The following is a 23,248-nucleotide window of genomic DNA, read 5'->3' on the forward strand; positions in this document are numbered from 1 at the left end:
TTTGACCTAATCATTTATCTTGGTATCATTAATGCAGGGTCAGTTTGTTCCCTCGAGGTGTTAAGGGACATAACACAATGTTAGGGTTTCAAACTCAAGCTCTAATCCTCTCTAGGTTTGGGATGATCAAATGTGATATTAGGGTTTTTAGACTCTAGAATTGTCTTATCGAGGATTGAGGTGACCTAACGATCGAAGGGATAGGTCCTTCTGGTTTTTGGTTTTATTGAGATGCTAAGAGTATCCCAGCGCATGCTTTATTTGTACAATATCTGACTCTGTAGCGAACCAATGTTTCTCATGTGAGCATTGTACACTTGCAGTCCCCACCACACATTCTACACTTGTTACTCCAAATGTGTAGAACTGAGTAGCGTCTAACAGACCTAAAAAGTTTTGGGTGGATATTGTGTATATAAAATGGAAAAGTGATAGTGTGGTGTAGTGTGGTGTAATACCCCTAATTTTAAAAGGATAGTCTCGGTATTTATTTATTTGTTTTAATTATATTTTTAATTATTTAATTGATTATTTGACTAATTGTTTATGTGTTTAATTGAATTAGGTATTACTTGATTATTTGATTATGTGTCTATGTATTATTTGTATTTGTCTATGTGTTAATTGTTTAATTAGATTACGTACTTAAATGGTATTTTGATTAATTGTAAATTAAATGTTTTCGTTTCTTTTATTATTTTATTTTATTTTTCTTTTATGGTTATGGTTAGTGGTAATTGGCCAACCAATTGGGTCCCATGGACTACTTGGATAGGAGGTTGGATGTGTATGGATTATTACCCGTGAATAGTTGTGTATGTATATATATAGATATATATTATATACATATATAAAAAGGAAAGTAATTTATTAATTACTTTTATGGTAACTTGGGTAGTAATATTTAATCTGATGTATATATTTTATATTTAAATAATAAAAATATACATAGATTTGATACGTGTTATGTTTCAAGTTACTTTATAATATTATGGTAACTTAAGTATTATTGGATAATCTATTAATAAATAATGGAATGTTTATAATTTATTTATTTAATAAACATATACATAAATTATATACGTAATATATTTTACTTACCTTTTTAATATATATAAAAGGGAAAGTAATTTATTAATTACTTTTATGGTAACTTGGGTAGTAATATTTAATCTGATGTATATGTTTTATATTTAAATAATAAAAATATACATAGATTTGATACGTGTTATATTTTAAGTTACTTTATAATATTATGGTAACTTGAGTATTATTAGATAATCCATTAATAAATAATGGGATGTGTATAATTTATTTATTTAATAAAGATATTCATAAATTATATACGTAACATATTTTACTTACCTTTTTAATTTTTTATTTTTTTTAAGTTGACTTGGATTGGGAAAAGAGTTAGGGTTATTTTATTTAGACTATAAATATATACCTACAGGTTGTAAAAAGGTGTTAGAAATATTCACGTGATATATTCTAGAGAGAGAGAGTTAGAGAAGGAAGGAAGGAGGAGAAAAACTCTGTAGAGAGAAGATCAAGGAAGAAGAAGTTTAACTTTCGATCCGAAAGTTTAAGGCAAGTTCTTCTTCTATCTCTTTCCCTTTGATTCGTGTTTCTATGCATGCCTAAGAAATTTCAGGATTTATTAAACACATAAAATTGAATAATTATGCATGTTTAATTGGATTAGAACATAGATTTTATGAAATTGGTTCATATCTGCTCTTGTGTTATGAATTGATAAATGCATGATTTTGATTTGATTTCCGGTGTGAATTTTTATATGTTTACATTATGTATTTTTTCATATCTGTGGAATGATGGAACGTAGAAACATGCCTAAGATTCCTGAACATTAAATAGGAACTAAGTTTGGGTTTAAATAAATTTAAATAGACTCAATCATAATGATGCTTGCTATTTGAATGTTTTAAACAAACGAATGAATTTAATCTTTTAATATGTTTAAGCAATTGAGATTAAATGTGTAGGATGAATTGGATACGGAGAATGCTTATTTGACGGTATAATAAAATATCATCATATATAAGATTCAGTTTGTGTAGGACATATGATATAGGAAGCTTAAATAAATAATAAGTCATTCCTATTTTGTGATAACTTGATATCATATTATCATAGTTATTTCTGGATTATTTGATGTATTTCCTTAATCGTTACATCAATTGTTATATTATGTGGTTTAATGCACCGGTATGGGATGGTGGCATTCTAGGGACGGATTAACTTATCAGTTAAGTCCTACCTATTTTATATAAGGGAATGGATTAACTAAAATGTTAAGTCCTACTTATATTCAAGTCAAGTCAGCTGAACAAGTTGAATAACTTATGGAGGATTAATTTATTATATAAGGGAATAGATTAACTAAAATGTTAAGTCCTACTTATATTCAAGTCAGGTCAGCTGAACAAGTTGAATGACTTTGCGTGTTGCCTACTATTCAGATTAAGACAACCTTATAGTCTAGTGAGGTTCCTTTAGTGTGTGTGTGTGTGTGTATATATATATATATATATATATATATATATATATACGGACTACTAGTTACTGTTGGATTGACTAGGATGTATACGTGTATCGAATTTCTGCTTGGACTGTAATAGAGTAGAACTTGTTTGTGGGCCTGACCCATCATTATTTTTTAGGTGCTCGTCACGAGTAGAGGTTGTTCGTGCTGAGCGGGGATCAGTCTACTTCATTCTTCCGATGCTACATAGGAGTTCATTTATGATTCAGTTTCCTGTTTTAGATTACTGTCATTTGTTTAGTTTGGATTTTCTAGGGGTCCACACAGTATAGATTCCCGAGTTGTATTTTGGAGGATCAGTTGTATCAGAAGAGTTTATTAATTAATGGAAATATATTATGAGGTTTATTATTAGATTATCATTTTAGTTTCTTGTCAGCATTTTATTTATTCTTGTTTATTCTTTTGTACTATGTGTTCGTTTATTATCAATTTGTTTTGATATCCTCGGGTATTCGGGCATGGGCCTAGCCAACCCGCATTCGGAAATTCGGGGGTATCACATGTGGTGTAATTGTGTATATAAAATAATAAAAAGTGATTATATATAATAAATAGAATACAAATAATGGTGCATAATAGCTCTTTAAAATCTTCAAAACAAGTGTAAAGTCACGTCAGCAATTGTGTTAACGTGGCACTACACTTTTACAAAGTGTAGAATGTAAAGCAACCCTCGCATTGGGGATGCTCTAACTTAATATAATGTTTTAGATTCAAGCTCTAAATCTTTTGAGATTTGAAGGAACTTGATATAGTATCATTAGAGCTTTTAGTCTCGATAATTCTTTTCTCGGTATTTTAGTGGACCTGATGCAGGGTTAGGATTTTTAGACTCGTATTGTATTTTTGAGGTTTGAGGTGACTTGACATATTGTTCTCGTTTTGCGTGCCACCTTTCTTATTTCCCATCAGAGAGTGTGGTTTCGCCGGTGCGTCTTTCTCATCCACATCACGCTTCAGCGCTCTAGCGATTCCATGATTTCAAAGGGCGAGGGAGATTTCGTGAGAGCTGTTGAATTGAGTTTCAACGTGTTCCTCGCTATGTCGAGGTCTTCTGTTAATCAGAGTTTGGGGTCGTCCCCAAGACGGTGTGGTTTGTCAGTGATGGATTCCCACTCTTCTTCTGTCCATCGCTCTTGGACGTTGTCTAGCCGGTGGAGCAAATGGAGGCTTGTAACTTTGGGGCTTTGTGCCTTAATCGATACCCGATTTATCCTGATCTTTCCTTTTGATCCGGGTATTGATCTTTTTTCCTTTGTTTACTGTTTAATTCTCATGTTTGTTTTGTGTTTTTTGTTGGTGAGGTTGGATTTGCTTTTTCTGTACTGGTGTCGGCGGCGTTTCCTTGCTCATCATCCACGGCTTTTTGGGTACATCTGGCGGCTGAAGTTCTTCAATCTTGCAAAGGAGATGTCTAGGCTTCCTCCGATCTGGTGTTTCAAGACCTATGTTATGTTGATTCGTAGACATAAGGCTGTTGCTTGTTTGCCGGCCATTTATTCCTCAATCAGAGTTGGGTTTCCGCCGATAGGCATTGCCTTTCGATCGTGGATGGACGTTGCCAGAATTTCTGGACAGACTTGTGCATATTCGATGTGGATCTTTGTTGCTTCTTGTTATACTTGGTGGGGATTCTATGTTGCAGATGGTGTTCCTGATGGTGGAGCTTACAGGGATGGCAACATGCCGGCGATATACTGTTTCGGCTATGTGCGTTGTTCCATCGTCCTTATTTGTCCTGTCGTGATGTGTGATGTTAGTTGTGGGCCTATCTGTCAAATATTGGACTGATGGTCACCATGGTGTGTGGACAGAGTGCCACCATTGTATGTTCTAGTGTCTTGTTTGTCATGTACTCTGTAAGTAATGTATTCTTGTCATGTTTGCCAGGCCAAAAAAAAAAAAAAACGACCAAGATGACATTAAGGTGATGGGTTATGATTTTGGGTTGACTATGACAGTGATGTGCTTTTGACATTTTTTCAAAATTATTTTTTAGTTTTGCTCACATGAGTAGCAAGTGTTATATGTACACCTGTAAATGGCATCAAAGAGAGCTTCATAAACTCGCTTGGATTGTCCATTAGTCAAAGGGTCTTTTGAAGTGAACCGCAAACTTGCATGTCTCTGTATCAAAATTCAATAGGTTGGACGACGAAGACCATTTCTTCAAGGGGAAAAAAGAAATGGTAACAATTAAATCCACTCTTTCTTTCTACAGGGAAAACACTACAAATGATAATAATGTTTATATAATATATATAAAGAGAGTAAACAACAAATTTTGTTTGGAATTGTGATACGGAGGATGAGACGAGCCTTGTGATGCAGTACCAGTCTTTACAAGTGTGTCAGTTGAGATTTGTCTATTGTGATACAACACTGCAAAATATACCAACTATTATTTTGATTGATGTTAAAGGGCCTTCTTGTTATTCAATTTTATAAAAATATACATCTTTTAATTGATATTAAAGGACCTTCTCATCATTCAATTTTACATAAATATAAGAATGAAGCATTAATAGGGCCACCTCACCCACCCCACTTCAAAATTTTAAAAATTGTTTTTTAAAAAAAAATTCTTCATTTTTGTCCATTGGTTTTGGAAGTGTGTGCATAGTATTTTCATTGTTATAGTAATTTATTTTATTATTATTGTCCGGAGGCCAGTCAATTAAACCATCATTTGCAGTTTTGACTTTTGAAGGTAAAAATTAAAAGAAAATGGTAGAAAATATAAAATATGGAGAAAAAAGTAAGCTGAAATTTTGTTTGGAAAATGATATATGCACCAAATGTTCGTGTTCGTGTAACTCAAGCCATAGTTATACTAAAACAGGATAAAATTTTAAACATAAAGCTATCCTTACATAATCTCAATTACCAAAGAATCTCAATTACTAATAACATCTCTCATCATCCATTTATATCCTATAGTCAAATCATTATTTATTTTCTTTTTTCACTCTTTTCTTCATTGTCATCATTGATTTTTAATACGGAAGGGGCATAAAATCTCACTGAGCAGGTCCAGCCCGGCCCTCCAGTAAATAAGGAAGCCCAGCAATCTTCAGCCCGCTCACACTCATTCAAGGCCTGTTCTGACCAAGAGAAAGGCCCTTTTGGACCAAGAGATCAGCTCAAGTGAAGATCAAGCCCATTGAGAGGAAATGAAGCCCATATTATTTGAAGGTTTAGAAAGAACAAAGGATTTTTATGATAAGAATACACTTCTATAAATAGAAGAATAGCATAAATGTAAAGGATTCTATTAAAGTGTAAAAAATAAACTTTCCTAATAAGGTGAGCAATTTTTTGCACATTCAAATACACAAATATATCACTTTTACGGTACTTGGTGATGAGGGTTTTATTTTCTATTATCCCGTCAGGTCGCCCCACGCACCACTTTTTTTTTTTTGAGTTATGGTGAAAATTTTAAAAACTTGTTATTTATTTATTTATGTTGTTGCGAAATTTTGCATATGAGTAGAGATACTCTTATAGTGAATTGCCTAACCGAATAATTTTTAATTGATTATTTATACCAAATATAACTAAATGGAGAGTTTCATTTCATTATTTGTTGCATAATTGACCAATTAAAATAGTATATTTAACAATTTGCAAGAATTATTTTCTAGCGTTTTGATAACATTTTAAAAACAAAATTATGGGGATTGAATTGCAGTATGCTTCTGAATCTATATATATACACATATATATATATTCTGATGATTTCTTTTTAAAAATGTATATTCTATATATATATATATATATATATATATTCTGATGATTTCTTTTTAGAAAATTATATTATATTATTATACATATATCTAGAGAGATAATGTTATGATAAAATTTATAAAACAAAAAAGGAAGAATGAATATGAGAAGGCAATATAAGGATAATTTTGTTTTAATAGACATGGTAGTGGGACAATTTAATTGTCATATTAATTTGTAGATTTTGCCTAACAAATCTTTCTAATCTGCTGCCTAAGTATCACCACACATTTTGTTTATATCATTTTTATTCGCATACCAAAAAAACATCTATGTTTTGTTTGGGAATAACGAAAAATATTACTCCATCCGTCTCATATTAATAATCCATTATCTTATTTTTCGCTATCTCATTTTAATTGTCACATTTCAAAAATCAATACATTACTTTTTATTACATTTCCAATTTACCCCTAAAAGATTAAACTAATTAAAATTTCAAAATAAGTAAACCCCATTAAAAATATTTTTTTCATACTACTAATAATAAATCTGTCATTATGCAACTTTTCATACACTATTTTTTAGAGAAGGTAAAAATGCATCTTTTACTAATCTAATAAAGTATTATAAAAATTATTGTCTTAAAAACGTTGAAATTAGACAATTATAATAGGGCAGAGGGAGTACTAATTTACTTTCCTTTTTGTCTCCTGTGTTTCATAGGCCCCGTACTAATCTATTACCATCCGTCTTCCAAATTTATTATTTTTTTACCCTGACAAACAACGACAACAAGAAGCTTAAAACAAATAGTCCTTTGCCAAACATAGCGAGAAAATAAAATTAAGATCAGAATCTCTCGTGCGAAAGTTTTTTTTTTGGATCATTGTGTGCAGCTGCCCGTTTGGATTGCTTCTTTATTGTTTAGAATTATTTTTATTTTAAAATATTACGTTTTGTAATCATTAAATTACTAAATTTAGAATGTTTGAATTAAGTTATAATAATTACCAAATTTAGAGTGTTTGAATTAAGTTATATATAACTTGGAGTTTTTAAAATTGTGCTGTGACCAGAGGTCGAATATTTTAGGTAATTCTTTTTCATTAGTTAATTATATCATTTTTATTTTTTATAAAGATAATTACACTTATTACTTAATAAAGTTGTTATTATCAAATATGATAATATCCAATTAAATGATATTAATTAGTAATATAAATGTTTACAAAAATATTGTTACAAAATAAATTAAAAAATAATTTAATTATAAAAAATACTTATTATAATGTGTCACCAAACACTTAACATTTTTTAGCTAACACAATTTCTTGACAACTCTATTGATAAAATTGTTTTTTTATTTTATTTATTCCAACAGCAATCCCAAATAAACATAAACACAAAAAATTTAAAATGTCAATGCAATAATCACTCCTTCTATCCCAAAAATAACGTTTACGTTTCTATTTTTAGTTGTTCTAAAATAATTGTCCTAATTCAAAATCTAATGTATTACAGTATTTTTTTAAGATCATTAATTTACCTCTTTGTTTCCCAGTTATAAAAGTATGTGACCCATCTAGAAGTGTATATTTGAAAATTCATTTTTTATCAGGTTATTAAAAAAATATTAAAAATTACATTCTTAAAAAAATATTAAAAATTAAAAATTAAAAAATATTAAAAATTACATTCTTAAAATTAAATGCTCAAAAAAGGACAATTTTATTTTGGACAGAGATATTATATAAATGTGCTAAATTATTGATTTAATGGTGCTAAAGTATTGCAACACAATATAATATGTTGCATACCAGTTTCATCTTCAATGTAAATATGTAGCATATGAGAGTTGAATCGTAGCTACATGATTGTTGGATTTGCCATGCCACGTAGTATGTTACAAGGTGATAAAATGTGTTGCAATATTAGTTTAATAGTGCACGTGATAAAATATAGGTCGAATGAGGAACAAATAACATTAATATCATCTTTTCAAAATACATTATTTTAGACTCGGTTGACAAGCGTTTTTATTTCGTATTTTACTATTTTTTATTGCAAGTGATATACTATTGTAAAACAAAACATTTAAATATGTTTGGTAATTTTTGTTACTATTTGAATGGTATGTTGCAAAAAGAGGCCCAAATTGAAAAATACTAAATTGATGTTTCTTAAGGCATGTTTGAAATGTGTTATGCTATTATTTATTTATTTTTTATATTGGTCTTCAAATTTGGTAGGGACTACTGATATTGGTTTGGAATAATTCATAACATATCAAATTTTTTTGACTCAAACCCATACCATTAACTTGGTGATTATTGTGTGTTTTGACATGGAGGAATTAAAGCAAATTTGGAATTTTTAAAAATAAATTTTCGTTAGGTTCTGATTTTCACTCAAAACACTCTTACAACAAAATAATTGTTTTCGTATTGATAAAAAACATAATGCTTAAAACATGTCCATGTGAAATGGACTTTAATGTTTGGGTATGTTCCAAAAAAAACTGTATGATGGATAGTAAAATAAAAAAAAACTATAGGTGACCCTTTTTAACAAACCATTTTGTTTTTCAATATTACAATTTATTAAACATATTTTCAATTTATTTGCTTTAAAAAATATTACAATAAAAATTTTATACTTCTAATCACTACTACTAAACACACCCTACACAAAATTTTATTTTATTTCGAATGAAAATAAAAACACAAAACTATTGAACACACTGTACACGAAAGAAAAAAAACATGAAAAACTGTTTTTATTTCGAATGAAAATAAAAACACAAAACAGAAAGGGTGCCAACAAACCCATAAAAAATAAAAAATCCTTCCTAACCGTAATAAATGAGGGTCACCGTAAGAAAAAAATTTCGGTAATTTTTGGTACATGTAAGATGGTGGGACTGCATGTGTCCACTTGGCTGGAGGATGCGCATGTTAGCAAACAACGACGTCCGCCTTCTAGAATACACCTAGAGGGGGCGTTTATCACCAGCTTCTTGCCTGCCCAATCCCCTAGTACTTTCACAAATCTCCCGCCAAAAACAAGAGAACAGAATAGAATTTCAGGGGCGATTCGACGAGGCTCGTTATCGAAATGTACGGAACTCAATCAGAGAGCATGAACACGAAATCGATGGACAAAAGCGACATCACAGACATTATGGCCACATACTTTCCCGAAATCGATTTATTTTCTGATGAATCCAAGTGGAAGCTCAAGCTCACATCTGACCTAGTCGCCTTCTTTTCTACTGAAGCTGGACAATGTATAGCATCGCAGGTCTATTTCTCTCTCTATATGTTTTTTATACCCATATCGTTATATGATTGCATATATGTGATGTCAATTTGATTTAAACGGACACAGTGTTGATACAGTGTTTGATGTGTTTGAATGGATTTTGAGGTATTTCAAATTTTATGTGCAGAATATAATAGTAGTGATTGATTATGTCAATTTGATTTAAACGAACATAGTGTTGACACTGTGTTTGATGCGTTTGAATGAATTTTGAGGTATTTGAATTTTTATGTGCAGAAATATAATAGTAGTGATTTTGAGAATAAATGGGCAATAATCTTTGTACATTTGAAGATTTAATCAAACTGAGTCAGTTGTGGTGCTGGAGGCTCAGCGAAACTTGTTCAATTTGATCAAACACTTGTACTTGTGTGGTATTCATGTTTGTGTTTAAGTATGTACTTACCTTACGTTCTCTAATTGATTCCCCCCCTTGCATATATGCGGATTAAGCAATAAAATCATAGAAATGAGAATTTGAATTCAATTAATTTGATCACACACTATATTCGCGCACACAAACACATTTGTGTTTTCTGAATGATTTTTCACAAAGTAAGATAAGACCTGCAATATTGTTAAATTTGATTGTAGAATGTGGTATACACACAAGCCGAAGGGCTTTAAGGAAAGTTACTGGTTTAATCTGAAGGACTGCCCCCAAAGCTAGAATTATATTATTTGCAGTTATCATCCCATTGTTAATGTTATGTTTTCCCTTCTCCCATGATTTACCCTTTATTAAAGATTCATATGTAGCATTTCAGAGTAAATTCTAGTTATCATTTCAGAAATTTCCTTGATGATAGGAAAAAAATTGATTGTTAAATTACATGAACAGGTGAAGGATGATGATGGACTATTCATTCTGCCGCTTGATTTCCAACAGTTCCGAAAGATGTGCAAACTTGAAAAATTTTATGCAACTTTAGAGGAAAAACCTAAAGTAGCTCTGTTATGCATGGGTGCTGCAATTCACAAGGTACTCTAAATACACGTGCTTTAATTGATTATTTTTAGTTGGTATGTAAATCACACATGCACCTGTTTGTCCCATTGGGGGCTTGAACCCTCAATCTTCAATGTGGAAGGAGGAGGTGAAACCACTTGGGCTAAGCCCTTGGTGCACTTTAATTGATATTTCACCTAATTAATGCACTTAATTCTTGCCTTGGTTATTGATAAATGTGCACTGGAACCAGATTCTGTTTACCATATGGGATAACAACAGGTTAGAGGATGCTTCGAAGATAAATATACGTCTGCACAACTACCCTGAATCTATGATTGCTTTGAAGAACCTAAAAGTGGCTTATATTGGTAACTTTAAATTCAAGTTCACTTACACCTCTTTTTTCTATTAGTATCAATCTAAACTAATTGATGCTAGCAGAAATGACCGATATTATTTAGTGATATTACAGATAGGCTTGTATCCGTGCGTGGTACTGTGGTAAAAGTTAGCACTGTCAGGCCTCTAGTAGTACAAATGGATTTTGCTTGTCCGAAGTGTGGAACCAGTATTACACGTAACTTTCCTGACGGAAAATTTTCACCACCACCAACTTGCATTATGCATGGCTGCAAGAACAGAACTTTTAATCCGATTAGATCTAGTGCTCGCCTCATAGACTTTCAGAAAATAAGGTGATCACCTTGTTGCCATCTTTGACGTCGGCATTTCTTTCTTCCCTTAGTTTTCTGTAGTTTTAGCAAAAAGAAAAATTGTGTATACTGTAATATACTTTTATAGACTTCAGGAGCTGCTGAAGTCTGAACATCATGAAGATGGTCGGGTCCCTCGTACATTAGAGTGTGAACTGGCAGAAGATCTCGTGGATGCATGTATCCCTGGGGACATGGTGACAGTTACTGGTATTATAAGAGTGATTAACAATTATATGGATATTGGAGGAGGTACAACAAAACTGTCTCTTTGACCTGGTCATGTCAATTGACAATCTTGTATCGTTCACTTGATCATCACATGTGTTATTTTTCTTGCATAATTGATTTCTACACTTTGTGCTCTAAATAATCTCATTTCCATGCCTTAAGGAAAGAATATAATCAACATTATATTACATGTCTCCAGGCCCTCAGGGTGTTGATGACACAATGGTGTAGTGGCTAACGTATGGCAAGGAGAATGTTTCTCTTAGAAATGGAAAAAACTAAAACATAGACCATTTTGCTAGCATACTGGTCTGTACCATTTTCTTGTATTCTGCTGTTTGTAATATCAGGTACAGACCGTACAGGCATCATATCTGCTGCAATGGTATTCAATATGTTTAAAAATACATATAGTCCTTTATGCACACGAGGGAATAAGATGTTCTGAATGTTCCCGTGATTGGTGAAGATATTATATGTTTTCACATTTTCTCGTTTTAATTTTTCATGACATAGTAGAATTTAATGGTCAAGATCATTATAACCCTATTTGTTATTCTCTTCAATGACTTTGGGGAGTTGAACATTTTAGTCAGCACAAGTTTGAAAGGGCTTTTAGAGAAATCAATGGTGGCAAACAATGGCATGGTTCTCCCCCCTCCCTCCCTCCTCTTATGGGTTTCATGAAATATATGATACTGAAGTTTATGCAGTTGTACAGGCACCACCATGTCATTGCGAATTGTTTGAGAAGCAAATTCCAGTATATCATTGGCTAAAAATGGATAAAGCCTAATATCATTAACATAATCCATTTTTTTCTTGATAAATAACATTATTAATCCATTTTGCAGCTCAACAAAATTTGGGTTTCTTTCATTCTCTATGTTCTTCACAAATTGGTCATGGGTTACCAGACAAATATTAATTAATTTCAATCTCACAATTAGGATTCCTTGATGAAAAGAAGCATCTCAGGCATTTTATATGAAATAATGAATATATGATGCATAATATGATAAATGTGATATCTCACCGATGCCATAGATTTTAAATGTGTATGTTAGCATCTTACGCAACTTATTTGTTCTTTGGTAAGTATCTTATGCAACTTATTGAGTTCTGTATTTTTTTTAATTATGTAAAGATCCCGTCTATTTTCCTCTTATTATTACAAGACCATTTTAGTGCCTTATTGTTTGTGACTGGAGGTTTCTGTCTTTTTAACTGCACGTAATTATTGTGTGATTAAAATTTTTACACTCACAGAGAGCATAGTGAGTCGTGCCTTTCTTATCTCACTCGAAAGATGGCCCTTGACATTGTAATCTAAATGCATACATTAGGTTTTTAATAATTGTACCATAATATGTATTGGATATCATTCTAAATACTTCCTCCAAGATGGATCATAATATATTTTTTTTAAGTTTGCAGCTTTAAACCACATCTTATATACATCAGACGTAACTTCAAGTGAATTTTGAAAATTTCAGGGAAATCAAAAGGCAAGAATCAAGGATTATACTATTTGTATCTAGAAGTAGTTTCAATAAAAAATTCCAAGTCACAACCTATGCCTGAAGATTTGCAAGATACTAACACTGATGCCAGAGTTACAGAGCTTTTTGATTTATTCTCGTTTTCTCCAAGGGATCTAGAATTTATTGTAAAATTCTCAGAGGAAAATGGTTCGGATATCTTTCGTCAAATACTTCAATCTATATGCCCCTCCATCTACGGACATGAGCTTGTTAAAGGTACATAAAAACTATTTATTTCGTGACAATATTCACTTTTTTCCCCCTGTAAATCTTCCTTCTGGGTCAATCAATAAAAATTAATCCCCCTAACTCCACCACACCTTTTCAAGTACCATGTTTGCACCACTATGCAAGCATTACATTTTACTGTAGTCTATCATGTAATTCAATATTGTCATGCTTCCCCTAAAAAGTTTTAATCTTGTCACCACATAATACTAGTTAACATAATGACTGAAGTATGGTAAATAAGTCACTGATTTGTGGCCCTTGGTTACCTTGTTAGCTAAATTGATAGTAGATGGTGATTGATGCTAGTTTACTGTTTTATTGACAGCGGGGATTACTTTAGCACTATTTGGAGGTGTAAGAAAGCATTCAATGGACCAGAACAAGGTCCCTGTTAGAGGAGACATCCATGTCATAATTGTTGGTACACCTGTTTCTTCTCCTGTGCCTTGATTGCAACTAAAACCTGATGGCTGTTTTACTATATATGCCATTGAGGGTGAAAAAGTTTATTTTATATCCAAGTTCTTTTCATTCATTCAAAGTTAAGCTTACAACAGTTATTTAACAATCTTGTACTAGACAGAGGACTCTTAAATGCTAAATATCATATTACCAGGTGATCCTGGACTTGGCAAGAGCCAACTACTGCAAGCAGCAGCTGCCGTTTCTCCACGTGGTATTTACGTTTGTGGTAATGCCACCACTAATGCTGGCCTCACAGTTGCTGTGGTGAAGGATCCTATGACAAGTGACTATGCTTTTGAGGCTGGTATTTTTTCCCCTTCTCTTTTCTTTTGTGCTTAAGTGATGTTGTTATTGATATTTTATTGATCAACTAACATTTTCATTTTGTATGAAAAAAATTGGTTTACTTATCATTCAAGTGATAATGTAATTGGAGATACTTCATGAACAAATTTCGAAAAAAAAAAAAAAAAAATGATAATCAAAACAATAAAGTAAGAAATGGTAATAGTGCAACAACAAATTTATTTTTCACGTTTTATAGTAAATCAACATCTTGCTATTTAACCTAATAATACTGGGAACTCTCTGATCTTTCTTCTTTTCGTATGTGAATTCTGTTATTATGGCTATAGAATTTGTATGATTGAATGAGAAATGAGAAATCAAGAAATAACTTTTCCAGCACCAGCAAACTTTTTTCAAAATATGGTGTAGTATTACAGAATTTCCATGTGATGGGTTAAGAAAGAAATGAATGACACAATCCTCTTTTCAGCTCTCTTTCTCTTTTTAATCCAATAAACATTATTAAGCTATTAAAGTTAAGCAGTGATCTAGGAGTTGCATTTATGGAGGAATCTTTTCCAAGTTGACCCTTGAGGACTGCACTGTTTCGGAAGCATAAAGAACTGGGCAGAAATGACATACAGATTGTAAAGTTTGTGTATGCTCTTTGCACAGGCATGAAAAAATTGGATATTAATTCTTTTAAGTGTATATTATTATTCCCTACAGGGGCCATGGTACTAGCAGACCGCGGACTATGCTGTATCGATGAGTTTGATAAAATGTCTGCAGAGCACCAGGTTTGTCCAGACTGATTCAGACGTGTATTGTTGCATTTTAAGTATCAGCACTAAGTTCTACTAATTTTGGGATCACCCAGGCTCTACTAGAAGCTATGGAGCAACAATGCGTTTCCATTGCAAAGGCTGGACTCGTTGCAAGTTTATCAGCAAGAACAACTGTTTTAGCAGCAGCAAACCCTGTTGGCGGTCATTACAAGTACTGCATTTAGTATTTCGATTTAATTTGTCAGTAATTCTATTCTACGTGGACAACTGTGGTACTGATCATCGACATATTATAAATTGATTTTCTTGAAGAACCGTAATGTTAAAATCAAGCCAACCCTGAGTTGTTTGGATATATATATATGTATTTAAGTTTTTGAATTAACTATTGAGCATCATAACTAGTAATACAACCTATATTTGAAGTGACACTCGACTTGAAGTTATTCAGTAATTGTCCTGTAGAGTCGTAGTATAAACTTATTATGATAGTTTGTGGATTATTTATTTATTTACTTGTTTGCACTATAGCTTTTCACATATAGTTCTCAAAAGAAAAAGGAAAAACTCAACAGTGAAAATTTTCTTTGTTACTTCATTATCATGATTTTTTTAAGAAAGATAATTTTCCGAATTATCTCAGTTTGGGAACCATATTTAACTTTTATGATTTCCGGATTTCAAATCATGGAAGCCTGGTAAAATTTCCTGTATATGTTATGTCAATATATTTCCTTACTTAATCATCACATGAATTTGAACTGCAGCCGGGCAAAAACTGTGAATGAAAATTTGAAAATGAGTGCCGCTCTACTCTCACGATTTGATTTGGTTTTCATATTACTGGATAAACCTGATGAACTACTGGATAAGCGAGTGTCAGAGCACATTATGTCAGTAAGTTATCTCCTTTGGCCACTTTGTATCAAAGCATGAGTAAATAACATGCTATGAACAACCTAAGGTATATGGATGTGACAAACCAAAATGGTTATCATTTTCATGAATGGGCTATTTGCATGCTTTATCAGTTACCAGAAAGCCTCTGATACAGCAACAATAACAAATTCTGGACTCAGAAGTTCTTCACCATGACCCTCTCATTAGGTTAATAAAAAATGGCTCGGTGGTATGTTAACAAATTGGGCCACTACAAAAAGGTTTTTTAAGATTAAAAAGGTTGAGCGCCTTGTACCTATGTCATAATAGATCTGAACACTTATCTGATGAATGGAGAGGTTCATCTCTCCGTTCGGCTATTCTTTTTCACTTTTTGCATCATTGCTCTATTGGTTATATACTTGGGAATTGTTGGGGGTCCAAGTTTGGAGTTCTCTAAGAAATTGGAGAACTTTGAACCATAGCAATAGGAAGTCTCCATATTTTAACGACCAGTTGGACCCAGCAAGCTTACATTACTGCTTCTTCTGTGTTACCGATATCTTGAGGTGATTCTGGTCACTTGTCCAGTACTAGTAGCTTATTTTCCTAAGCGGCGAAACTTTATTTTTTCTTCTTGCTTTTACTTTCTTCCATGCATGTCCGTAGGACATTGGTATATAGATGACCATACTGCTTGTTTCGAGGACACGATTAACATAGAGCATTTCTTTACAGCTTCATGCTGGCCATGGAGAACAGTCACCAGCTGCAAAAAAACTATGTACAGGTTGCGTTTCTATTTGTAGTGAACCAATTTTTTGCTTTGGGGTTTTTTCTGTAACGTGATAAACTTTTTGTTTTACACAACAATGCAGTATCTCTGAGTGCTAGAGGCATAGACATGAGCGCAAAAGGTGGTTCTTTAGTTTCAAGATTGAGACTTGACCCAAAGAAGGACAGCGATTTTGTTCCATTGCCTGGTCCACTTCTTCGTAAATACATTGCTTACGCAAGAAGTTATATCTTTCCTAGGTAATTTACAGTTTCTGAAGCGCAAAATATTTATGTTGGTAACTTTGATATGACTATCTCTCTCTCTCTCTCTCTCTCCATCAGGATGTCAAAATCTGCAGCTGAAATCTTGCAGAAGTTTTATTTACAATTGAGAGATCATAACACTTCTGCTGATGGTACACCAATAACAGCAAGGCAATTAGAAAGCCTGGTAAGGCTGGCGGCTGCTCGAGCTAGACTGGAATTAAGAGAAGAAATAACTGCACAAGATGCGTTGGTGAGTTCATTTTGCAGGGGGGGTAGCACATTAATTATGAAATCCAATCAAAAAGATTGAGTTGCTTCTTACTCCCATGATAAATACGTAGGCTATCTGAGCCAAAAGCACAACAAAATTGCCTCAAGTGAATCTGTCTTAGAAATTAATACACTGTTCTCTTCTTATGTTGTCTTGATTTCAGTCCAAGCTATAAAAAGGGAATATTTTAGTCCAAGTGACGCCTAGAGAGGCTGTACAGTGTGAAAGCACAATAAGGGAACATAGTGTATGATATCTATTGTTCACTTCATCTATTTTGCAGGATGTCGTTGAGATAATGAAAGAATCCTTGTACGATAAGTATGTTGATGAGCATGGTTTTGTGGATTTCGGTCGGAGTGGGGGTATGAGTCAACAGAAAGAAGCAAAACGATTTTTAAGCGCCCTGAATAAACAATCAGAGTTGCAGCAAAAAGATTGCTTTTCAATATCAGTATGCAGCCTTGCTTTTCCGTTATTTCTGAGAATTTTTTCATCTTCTTCATAATTAATTCTTTGATTTCCATTATTTTCTCAGGAAATATACAGTCTAGCAGATAGGATTGGATTAAGAGTTCCGGATATCGATACATTTGTGGATAATTTGAACAGTATTGGTTATCTACTAAAGAAGGGGCCAAAGACATATCAGGTACTGTGACATTATAACATCTGGTTGCCACATACTTAAATTAAGGAGTTCTTGATTACAATATTACTTTTTACTAAAACCAAAAAATCGAATAAAGTTGTCCATGAGAGTTAACTAAATCTAGAGTAATAAAATCGTCATTCTTTTGTCAAAGTGACTAGAGTTGTTTAGCATGTCTTGCTATAAAGGAAACTATGTTTAGGCTCTAGTCATAATTTTAGTTGTAAATTTTTTAATGCACTTGGCTGTTTTTTGTTTTTGCTTGTTTCTTTTTCCTCTTGTTATTTTAAAAAATGTGAAACCTAGTTGAGAATCCAACCCAAGATTTGGGATCCATCAAAACAGTTGCAGTTCTTGCTGCCCCACCAGATAGTGCACACAGTTGATAGAAACATCTTTCCTTTCAAATATAACTCAAACAGTTGATCACCCTCGTAAGTTATAGACTTCCCATTCATAGGTTTTACAGTGTCAACCATTACAGTAATTTCTCAACTATTACAGTCTCGACGTAGGTTCATTAATGGTATTTCCAAAAAAGAAACCGTAGGTTCATTACTGGTGGATGCATATGATGGGATTCAATTACAACATGACACTTTAAATCAAACTGTATCTGGCATCTTGGTGAATCATTGATACAATAGAAGTTATTTGGATCTTTAAACTCTCAGTGAGAAATTCAAATCCTTCTCATCCAGGTGCTATCATCATCTTATTCGCGAAGTCAATCATCAAGATCGAAGGGCTAAGTTGTTCGGCACTAGAGAACAGGTCAAGTTTTGTATTTATACTATAATTGCGTTATTTCAGTGCCATGTGATAATTTTCTTAGTGTTATGCAGAAGTTCAACTACTGATGATTTTAAGAATGCGCAGCCACCTGGAATAGGGATCACTGGCATGTGGAATGGAAATGTGTACGTGGTACGCCATGCCTCATTGTTCTTTGTGATAAGAAAGAATTTATATAGATGTTTTCTTTAATTCTGGACTGTTAGAAATTGCCTAATTACTGTGTTTGGATGTAACAAAAGTTTCAGACTGTTATGATAAAAAAAAACCAACAGACAGAATTTTTCTCCGGTGCACCTATATCTTCAATTCCTTTTCCCATACTTTTTTAGTTCATTTTCTCGTTTTATTTGTATACTACCACTTCCATCTTCTCTTGAATGTTTGATTACTATATCTTCTCATATATTTCACCACTCATACCGTCATATGCATATTTAAAAAGCAGTTATTTTATTAACGGTTTTTAATCCCCATCATAAATTATGACATGTTTAATAGTCCTCTTATCACACATTAGATTGAAGCATTGCTCCACTTTAATTTCATTATTACGTACACTCGGCGGCCTCAAAATAATCTTTATATCAAACGTTGCTTAAAAGAAATTGTGTCCTAGAAGGTCCGATGCAAAGCCAATCAACTACAACAAATTTGAATTTTTGCTATGAAAAAATTTGCAAAGAAAAGTCCAATTTTGCAGTAAATATTGTGATGAAATGTTTGGTAGCAATGAAATTGTCGCTAAATAAGGTCTGATATGTTTTTTGAGATGGTCCGTCTTCTGATTGTTATTTGCGGTTGAATTTATCGATGTAACTTTCACTTTCATTGTTTCTTAACCTAGCCTAACTTAGTTAATCTTGGTTTATACGGAAAAAAAATTAATAACAATAATAAGTCTTGGGGATCTATCATTTGTACCACCCGTGGTGTTTGGCTGCTTTGTATCTCATAATCAATACTTTAAAGGTGCAGTCGATGGGAAAGAATCCTTGTTTACCGAGTGCAAGCTCCTGTCTGCGTAAGGCTAGATAATGGGAAGGAAACAGAGGTCATTTATGCCAAATCACAACCTGAAATAAAATTAACGAATCTCTACAAGAGCATCTCATGACGATGGAATCAGAAACCGAGAATAAAAATGGCATAGTGGCAAATTAGAGAAAATTTTATTCATAACTTAGAATTTTAGCATATTTTATCCGGATGATCATGATAGTGCTGATGACTTTAAAGAACATATACAACACAAGACAATGAGAAATCACCAGGAACCAGACAGCACCACTAGCCAACCATTTCCCAGAGCAGCCTTAGTCAGCATCCGCAAATCTAAAATCAAACAAAATGGAAGTCAATTTCCAATTGTCCAGTCCAACGCAATGGCAACAGTAAAAACTGAAAGACAATGTCCCATTTGACTCACCCTAGCTCCGAGAGCTTTAAATGAGCATCAGCATAATCAGCAAAGAAGGCATCCTCATCCTGAAATCAGGAATCTCTCAATCAAATCAGCACCAATAAAAATGCATAAATAGCCTAGTACCTAGATACATATAAAAGTTGATAGCGCAGTGCGAAGAACTCACTGCAGCATATTTCTCAACAAGGGGCCGAAAGACTGGATCCTCCAGAAGAGCTTTGTCCGATGGCAGCTGAATTAGACCTTTCTTCTCCCATTCCCCACTAAGAAGTTCCCTGTTATAAAAATAGGAATAAATGTACAAGTGTTGGTTTCTTCAGGTGTCTCTTAATTGCTTCAAGGAAACTTGTTAAACAAAATACTTGGCAGCATGCCAGCAACAATAAAGTTATAAAACCCCTCTACAAACAGTGAAAATTAAACAGAACAGAGTGCCACCATATATCACAAGTAAGAAATATGCAGACAGATGAGCAGGATTTACTTGAAATACGAATTATCAAAAATGAGAGGATTGGTGGTCCACGGTCCCTCAAATCCAGAACGCTCCTTATGGCACCTTCCCTGTTAAAGATGTAATTCATAGGATAAAAATGCCGAATCTCTGTACTTGTAGTAAATAGAATAAGCAAAAAATTGTAAAAGGGCACAAGCAAGGAAATCAAATTTTCTCAACTCACCAGGGTGTGACCACCAGATAGAGCGACGATATCTTTATCGCTGAGACCCATGTGGCCAAAGATTTCCCTTAGATGGTTAGAGCCTGAAGCGAAGTGACAACAAATATATAAGAAACATTCATTCGTGATTTATTATTCTACTTCTTTTATCGGTGAGTTGAATGTTTGTAGGGAAAAAGAAATGACAAAACCTTTAGTGGCATCAGGCAAGCGACCTTCCGGAGGTGGTTCAGATTTGTCCTGAAACCAATAGGTTCCTTAGTAGCAAGTACTGTGACATTACTTATAAGACCATGTCTGAACAACAATAATTCTTCCTATCATATTTACATGTTAAAAAATAAAAAATAAAAAAAGAAATGGTAAAACAATTCTTCATATCAAGCTGATCAAGGCTGCCTAGTGAACCGGCCACCACCATGAACCCAAATTCCTCAATCTCACTTGCTTTATAGTAGTTTAATAGACTTGAAAATGCACATATTACTTAAAATTTTATGTATTACCAATGGGTACTTATATACACATTAGGATTAATTGAAGCCACATTACAAATGACCGTTTTCTTGGAGATGATCCGTTCCCGAAACCACTAGCACATTATTTATTTTTATTTTTTTAGGAAAAATAATAAATTAATTCATTTAATAAAAATGCAATGGAAGAAGAATTAGCCTTTTGCTAACCTGCCTCCCAGGGTGGAAAGGAATCTCAGGCCCTCCTGTAACTTCAACAGCAACTATACCAGCCAACTTCAATTCAATTATACACAGGTGAAGAAGAAGTCAATTAGTGATTTTAGAAATTAAAAAATAAATAATTGACAAAAGTAAATAATAATAAAACAGAGCACAAAATACCAGACAAATCAAGACGAGAACGACTACGAGAAAAACTAAAATGAATGAAATTGATTTATACCTGATAGAAGTCTCCGAAGGAAATGATTGGAAACTGGGCCTTGATGGGCTCCAATAGCGTGACAGCAATATCAAGGCCATTGTTTGCTTCATGAGCAAGCTCTTCAGGGTGCTTCATCGTCCCAAACGGCCCTCCCGTTTTCGTATTCACATCAAAAGTCCCAGCAGAGTGCCATCTGCAACAAATATTCAATGTGACCTAAACTCATCATCATCTCTAGAAGCAACCGTTGATCGATCCCTTCGATCATCAAGAGATATTCATCTGTATTTAGTCTCAATGAAGCAGCAATCATCAAATATAGTGCATCCAAAATCAAAGTATCGTAGTAGAAACTTAATCATCAATTAATTGTTCTTTCCAAAAACCACCACCAAGTAATTAGTACAAGTACAGAGACAGTGTGAGTGTGTGCGTGAATATATGCATATGTGTGTATACAGTGTGTGTAAATATATATATATATAGAGAGAGAAATTACGCCAATCGGAGCATCAACGGAGCACAGTGCTTCTCGGCGATGAATCCTCTGAGCTTTCTTTTGCATTTCTCAATAGCCTTCTGGTACTCTTCGCTAACAGGTGGATAGGACTTACCCATAGATAGCGACGATCTTCCAAAAAAAAAAAAAACAAAAATCTCTACAAGCAAGTGTATCAAAAATGGGATTCAACTACAGACTAATTAATCAAGCATCAAAAAGATTTAAAAAGATATGCAGAAAACAAATGATCGAACACACATTTTATAACTATACATATACTGATATACGAATAACATGCATACATACATACATATATATATATATTGACTACATATATATATATATATATATATATATATATATATTGACTACCTATATATGATGCAGAGACTGAATAAAATGTGATTGTGCGAATTGGATCACTCGAAAGTGCGACGTCAGGAGCTACAATATTCTTGTGCAGACAGGACAGCAAATTTGTAGGAGGGACGAGAACGTTCTAGTGTTAGAATTTGGGACGTGGATCGTTGGATGGTTATTAAAACCATATGCTTAACGGCTCAGATCCATGATTTGTCTGTTTTGTGGTAGGTGATGCTGCGAAATGAGATGGCCTGTGGTACGTTGACACGTACAAAAAAAGCACGGTCAGAATCTGATGACGTGGCATTCTGTCATTATTATTATTTTTGTTAATTACTAATTCTTTTTTTTTAATAATTTTTTATTCTGACCATTGGACAAGGTTTAGTAATTCTACTATATTTAAATAAAATATTTACATAAATACATACAGTTAAGGGTTAATTGCATGAAATCTTTTAAAATATATATATATATAAATAAATAAAGAATTCACATATCAATCTCTATAGTAAATTTATAAATTACAATGATACCCCCAAATTTGAATTAAAGACAAACATAGCCACTTTTTGACAATGGCATTCCATTTTATTGGACTTCAAACCGACCTTAATTAATTTAAAATGTTTAATTTGTCCCTCAATAAAATATTATATTTTAATCCAAAATATTAGCTCACTTTAAATAACCTAAATACCCTTAATTATTGTGCCACAATTGGTGGACACACCACCAACCTTGCCCTTGTCCTCATCACAGTCTCACCGGACATCTCTCTAACTTAATTGCTCGCCAATTAAACATCTAATTAATTTTATGTAAGCAGAAATTAATATTATCATTACATCATGAGAATGTTAATTACAGCAGAAATTGATATTATCATTACATCATGA

At 33.1% G+C, this 23,248-nt stretch overlaps 2 protein-coding genes across 3 annotated transcripts; one reads left to right on the forward strand and one right to left on the reverse strand.

The window, feature by feature from the left end:
* The first annotated feature begins 9,338 nt into the window (after window positions 1-9,338).
* LOC132293457 (probable DNA helicase MCM8) lies at window positions 9,339-18,810 on the forward strand. Its single transcript, XM_059790950.1, has 18 exons — window positions 9,339-9,601; window positions 10,464-10,604; window positions 10,825-10,942; window positions 11,047-11,269; window positions 11,376-11,539; window positions 13,015-13,278; window positions 13,619-13,714; window positions 13,910-14,062; window positions 14,776-14,846; window positions 14,927-15,045; window positions 15,602-15,731; window positions 16,452-16,503; window positions 16,592-16,748; window positions 16,833-17,007; window positions 17,312-17,482; window positions 17,567-17,680; window positions 18,382-18,454; window positions 18,560-18,810. The coding sequence occupies exons 1-17, from the start codon at window positions 9,416-9,418 to the stop codon at window positions 18,430-18,432; spliced, it is 2,385 nt and encodes a 794-aa protein (XP_059646933.1). The 5' UTR covers window positions 9,339-9,415; the 3' UTR covers window positions 18,433-18,454; window positions 18,560-18,810.
* An 810-nt stretch (window positions 18,811-19,620) lies between these two features.
* On the reverse strand, window positions 19,621-22,660 carry LOC132293459 (L-ascorbate peroxidase, cytosolic). 2 transcript variants are annotated; one of them, XM_059790954.1, is made up of 10 exons: window positions 22,359-22,660; window positions 21,984-22,143; window positions 21,503-21,677; window positions 21,268-21,333; window positions 20,773-20,821; window positions 20,582-20,664; window positions 20,386-20,465; window positions 20,068-20,176; window positions 19,905-19,963; window positions 19,621-19,810 (listed from the first exon to the last, which is right to left on the reverse strand). In XM_059790954.1, exons 2-10 carry the CDS (start codon window positions 22,100-22,102, stop codon window positions 19,792-19,794), a joined length of 759 nt encoding a protein of 252 aa, XP_059646937.1. In that variant the 5' UTR covers window positions 22,103-22,143; window positions 22,359-22,660; the 3' UTR covers window positions 19,621-19,791. The 2 variants fall into 2 exon arrangements, with proteins under 2 accessions (XP_059646937.1, XP_059646936.1); XM_059790953.1 differs by having other exon boundaries at window positions 21,984-22,115; window positions 22,359-22,658.
* Window positions 22,661-23,248: the final 588 nt, after the last annotated feature.

This window comes from Cornus florida, unplaced genomic scaffold, assembly GCF_030987335.1.
Source record: "Cornus florida cultivar Cherokee Brave unplaced genomic scaffold, ASM3098733v1 CherokeeBrave_3.0.0_Hap2_Chr02, whole genome shotgun sequence".
Taxonomy (NCBI): domain Eukaryota; kingdom Viridiplantae; phylum Streptophyta; class Magnoliopsida; order Cornales; family Cornaceae; genus Cornus; species Cornus florida.

What these genes read in the sequence shown, in the direction of transcription:
- LOC132293457 (XM_059790950.1), top strand. Translation starts at nt 9,416, where the DNA reads ATGTACGGAACTCAATCAGAGAGCATGAACACGAAATCGATGGACAAA. An exon ending in TGGGTGCTGCAATTCACAAG is followed by an intron (nt 10,605 to 10,824) that starts GTACTCTAAATA and finishes CACTGGAACCAG; the next exon opens with ATTCTGTTTACCATATGGGA. An exon ending in CCTAAAAGTGGCTTATATTG is followed by an intron (nt 10,943 to 11,046) that starts GTAACTTTAAAT and finishes GTGATATTACAG; the next exon opens with ATAGGCTTGTATCCGTGCGT.
- LOC132293459 (XM_059790954.1), bottom strand. Translation starts at nt 22,102, where the DNA reads ATGGGTAAGTCCTATCCACCTGTTAGCGAAGAGTACCAGAAGGCTATT. An exon ending in CCTTCGGAGACTTCTATCAG is followed by an intron (nt 21,334 to 21,502) that starts GTATAAATCAAT and finishes ATTGAATTGAAG; the next exon opens with TTGGCTGGTATAGTTGCTGT. An exon ending in TTTGATAATTCGTATTTCAA is followed by an intron (nt 20,177 to 20,385) that starts GTAAATCCTGCT and finishes TTTTTATAACAG; the next exon opens with GGAACTTCTTAGTGGGGAAT.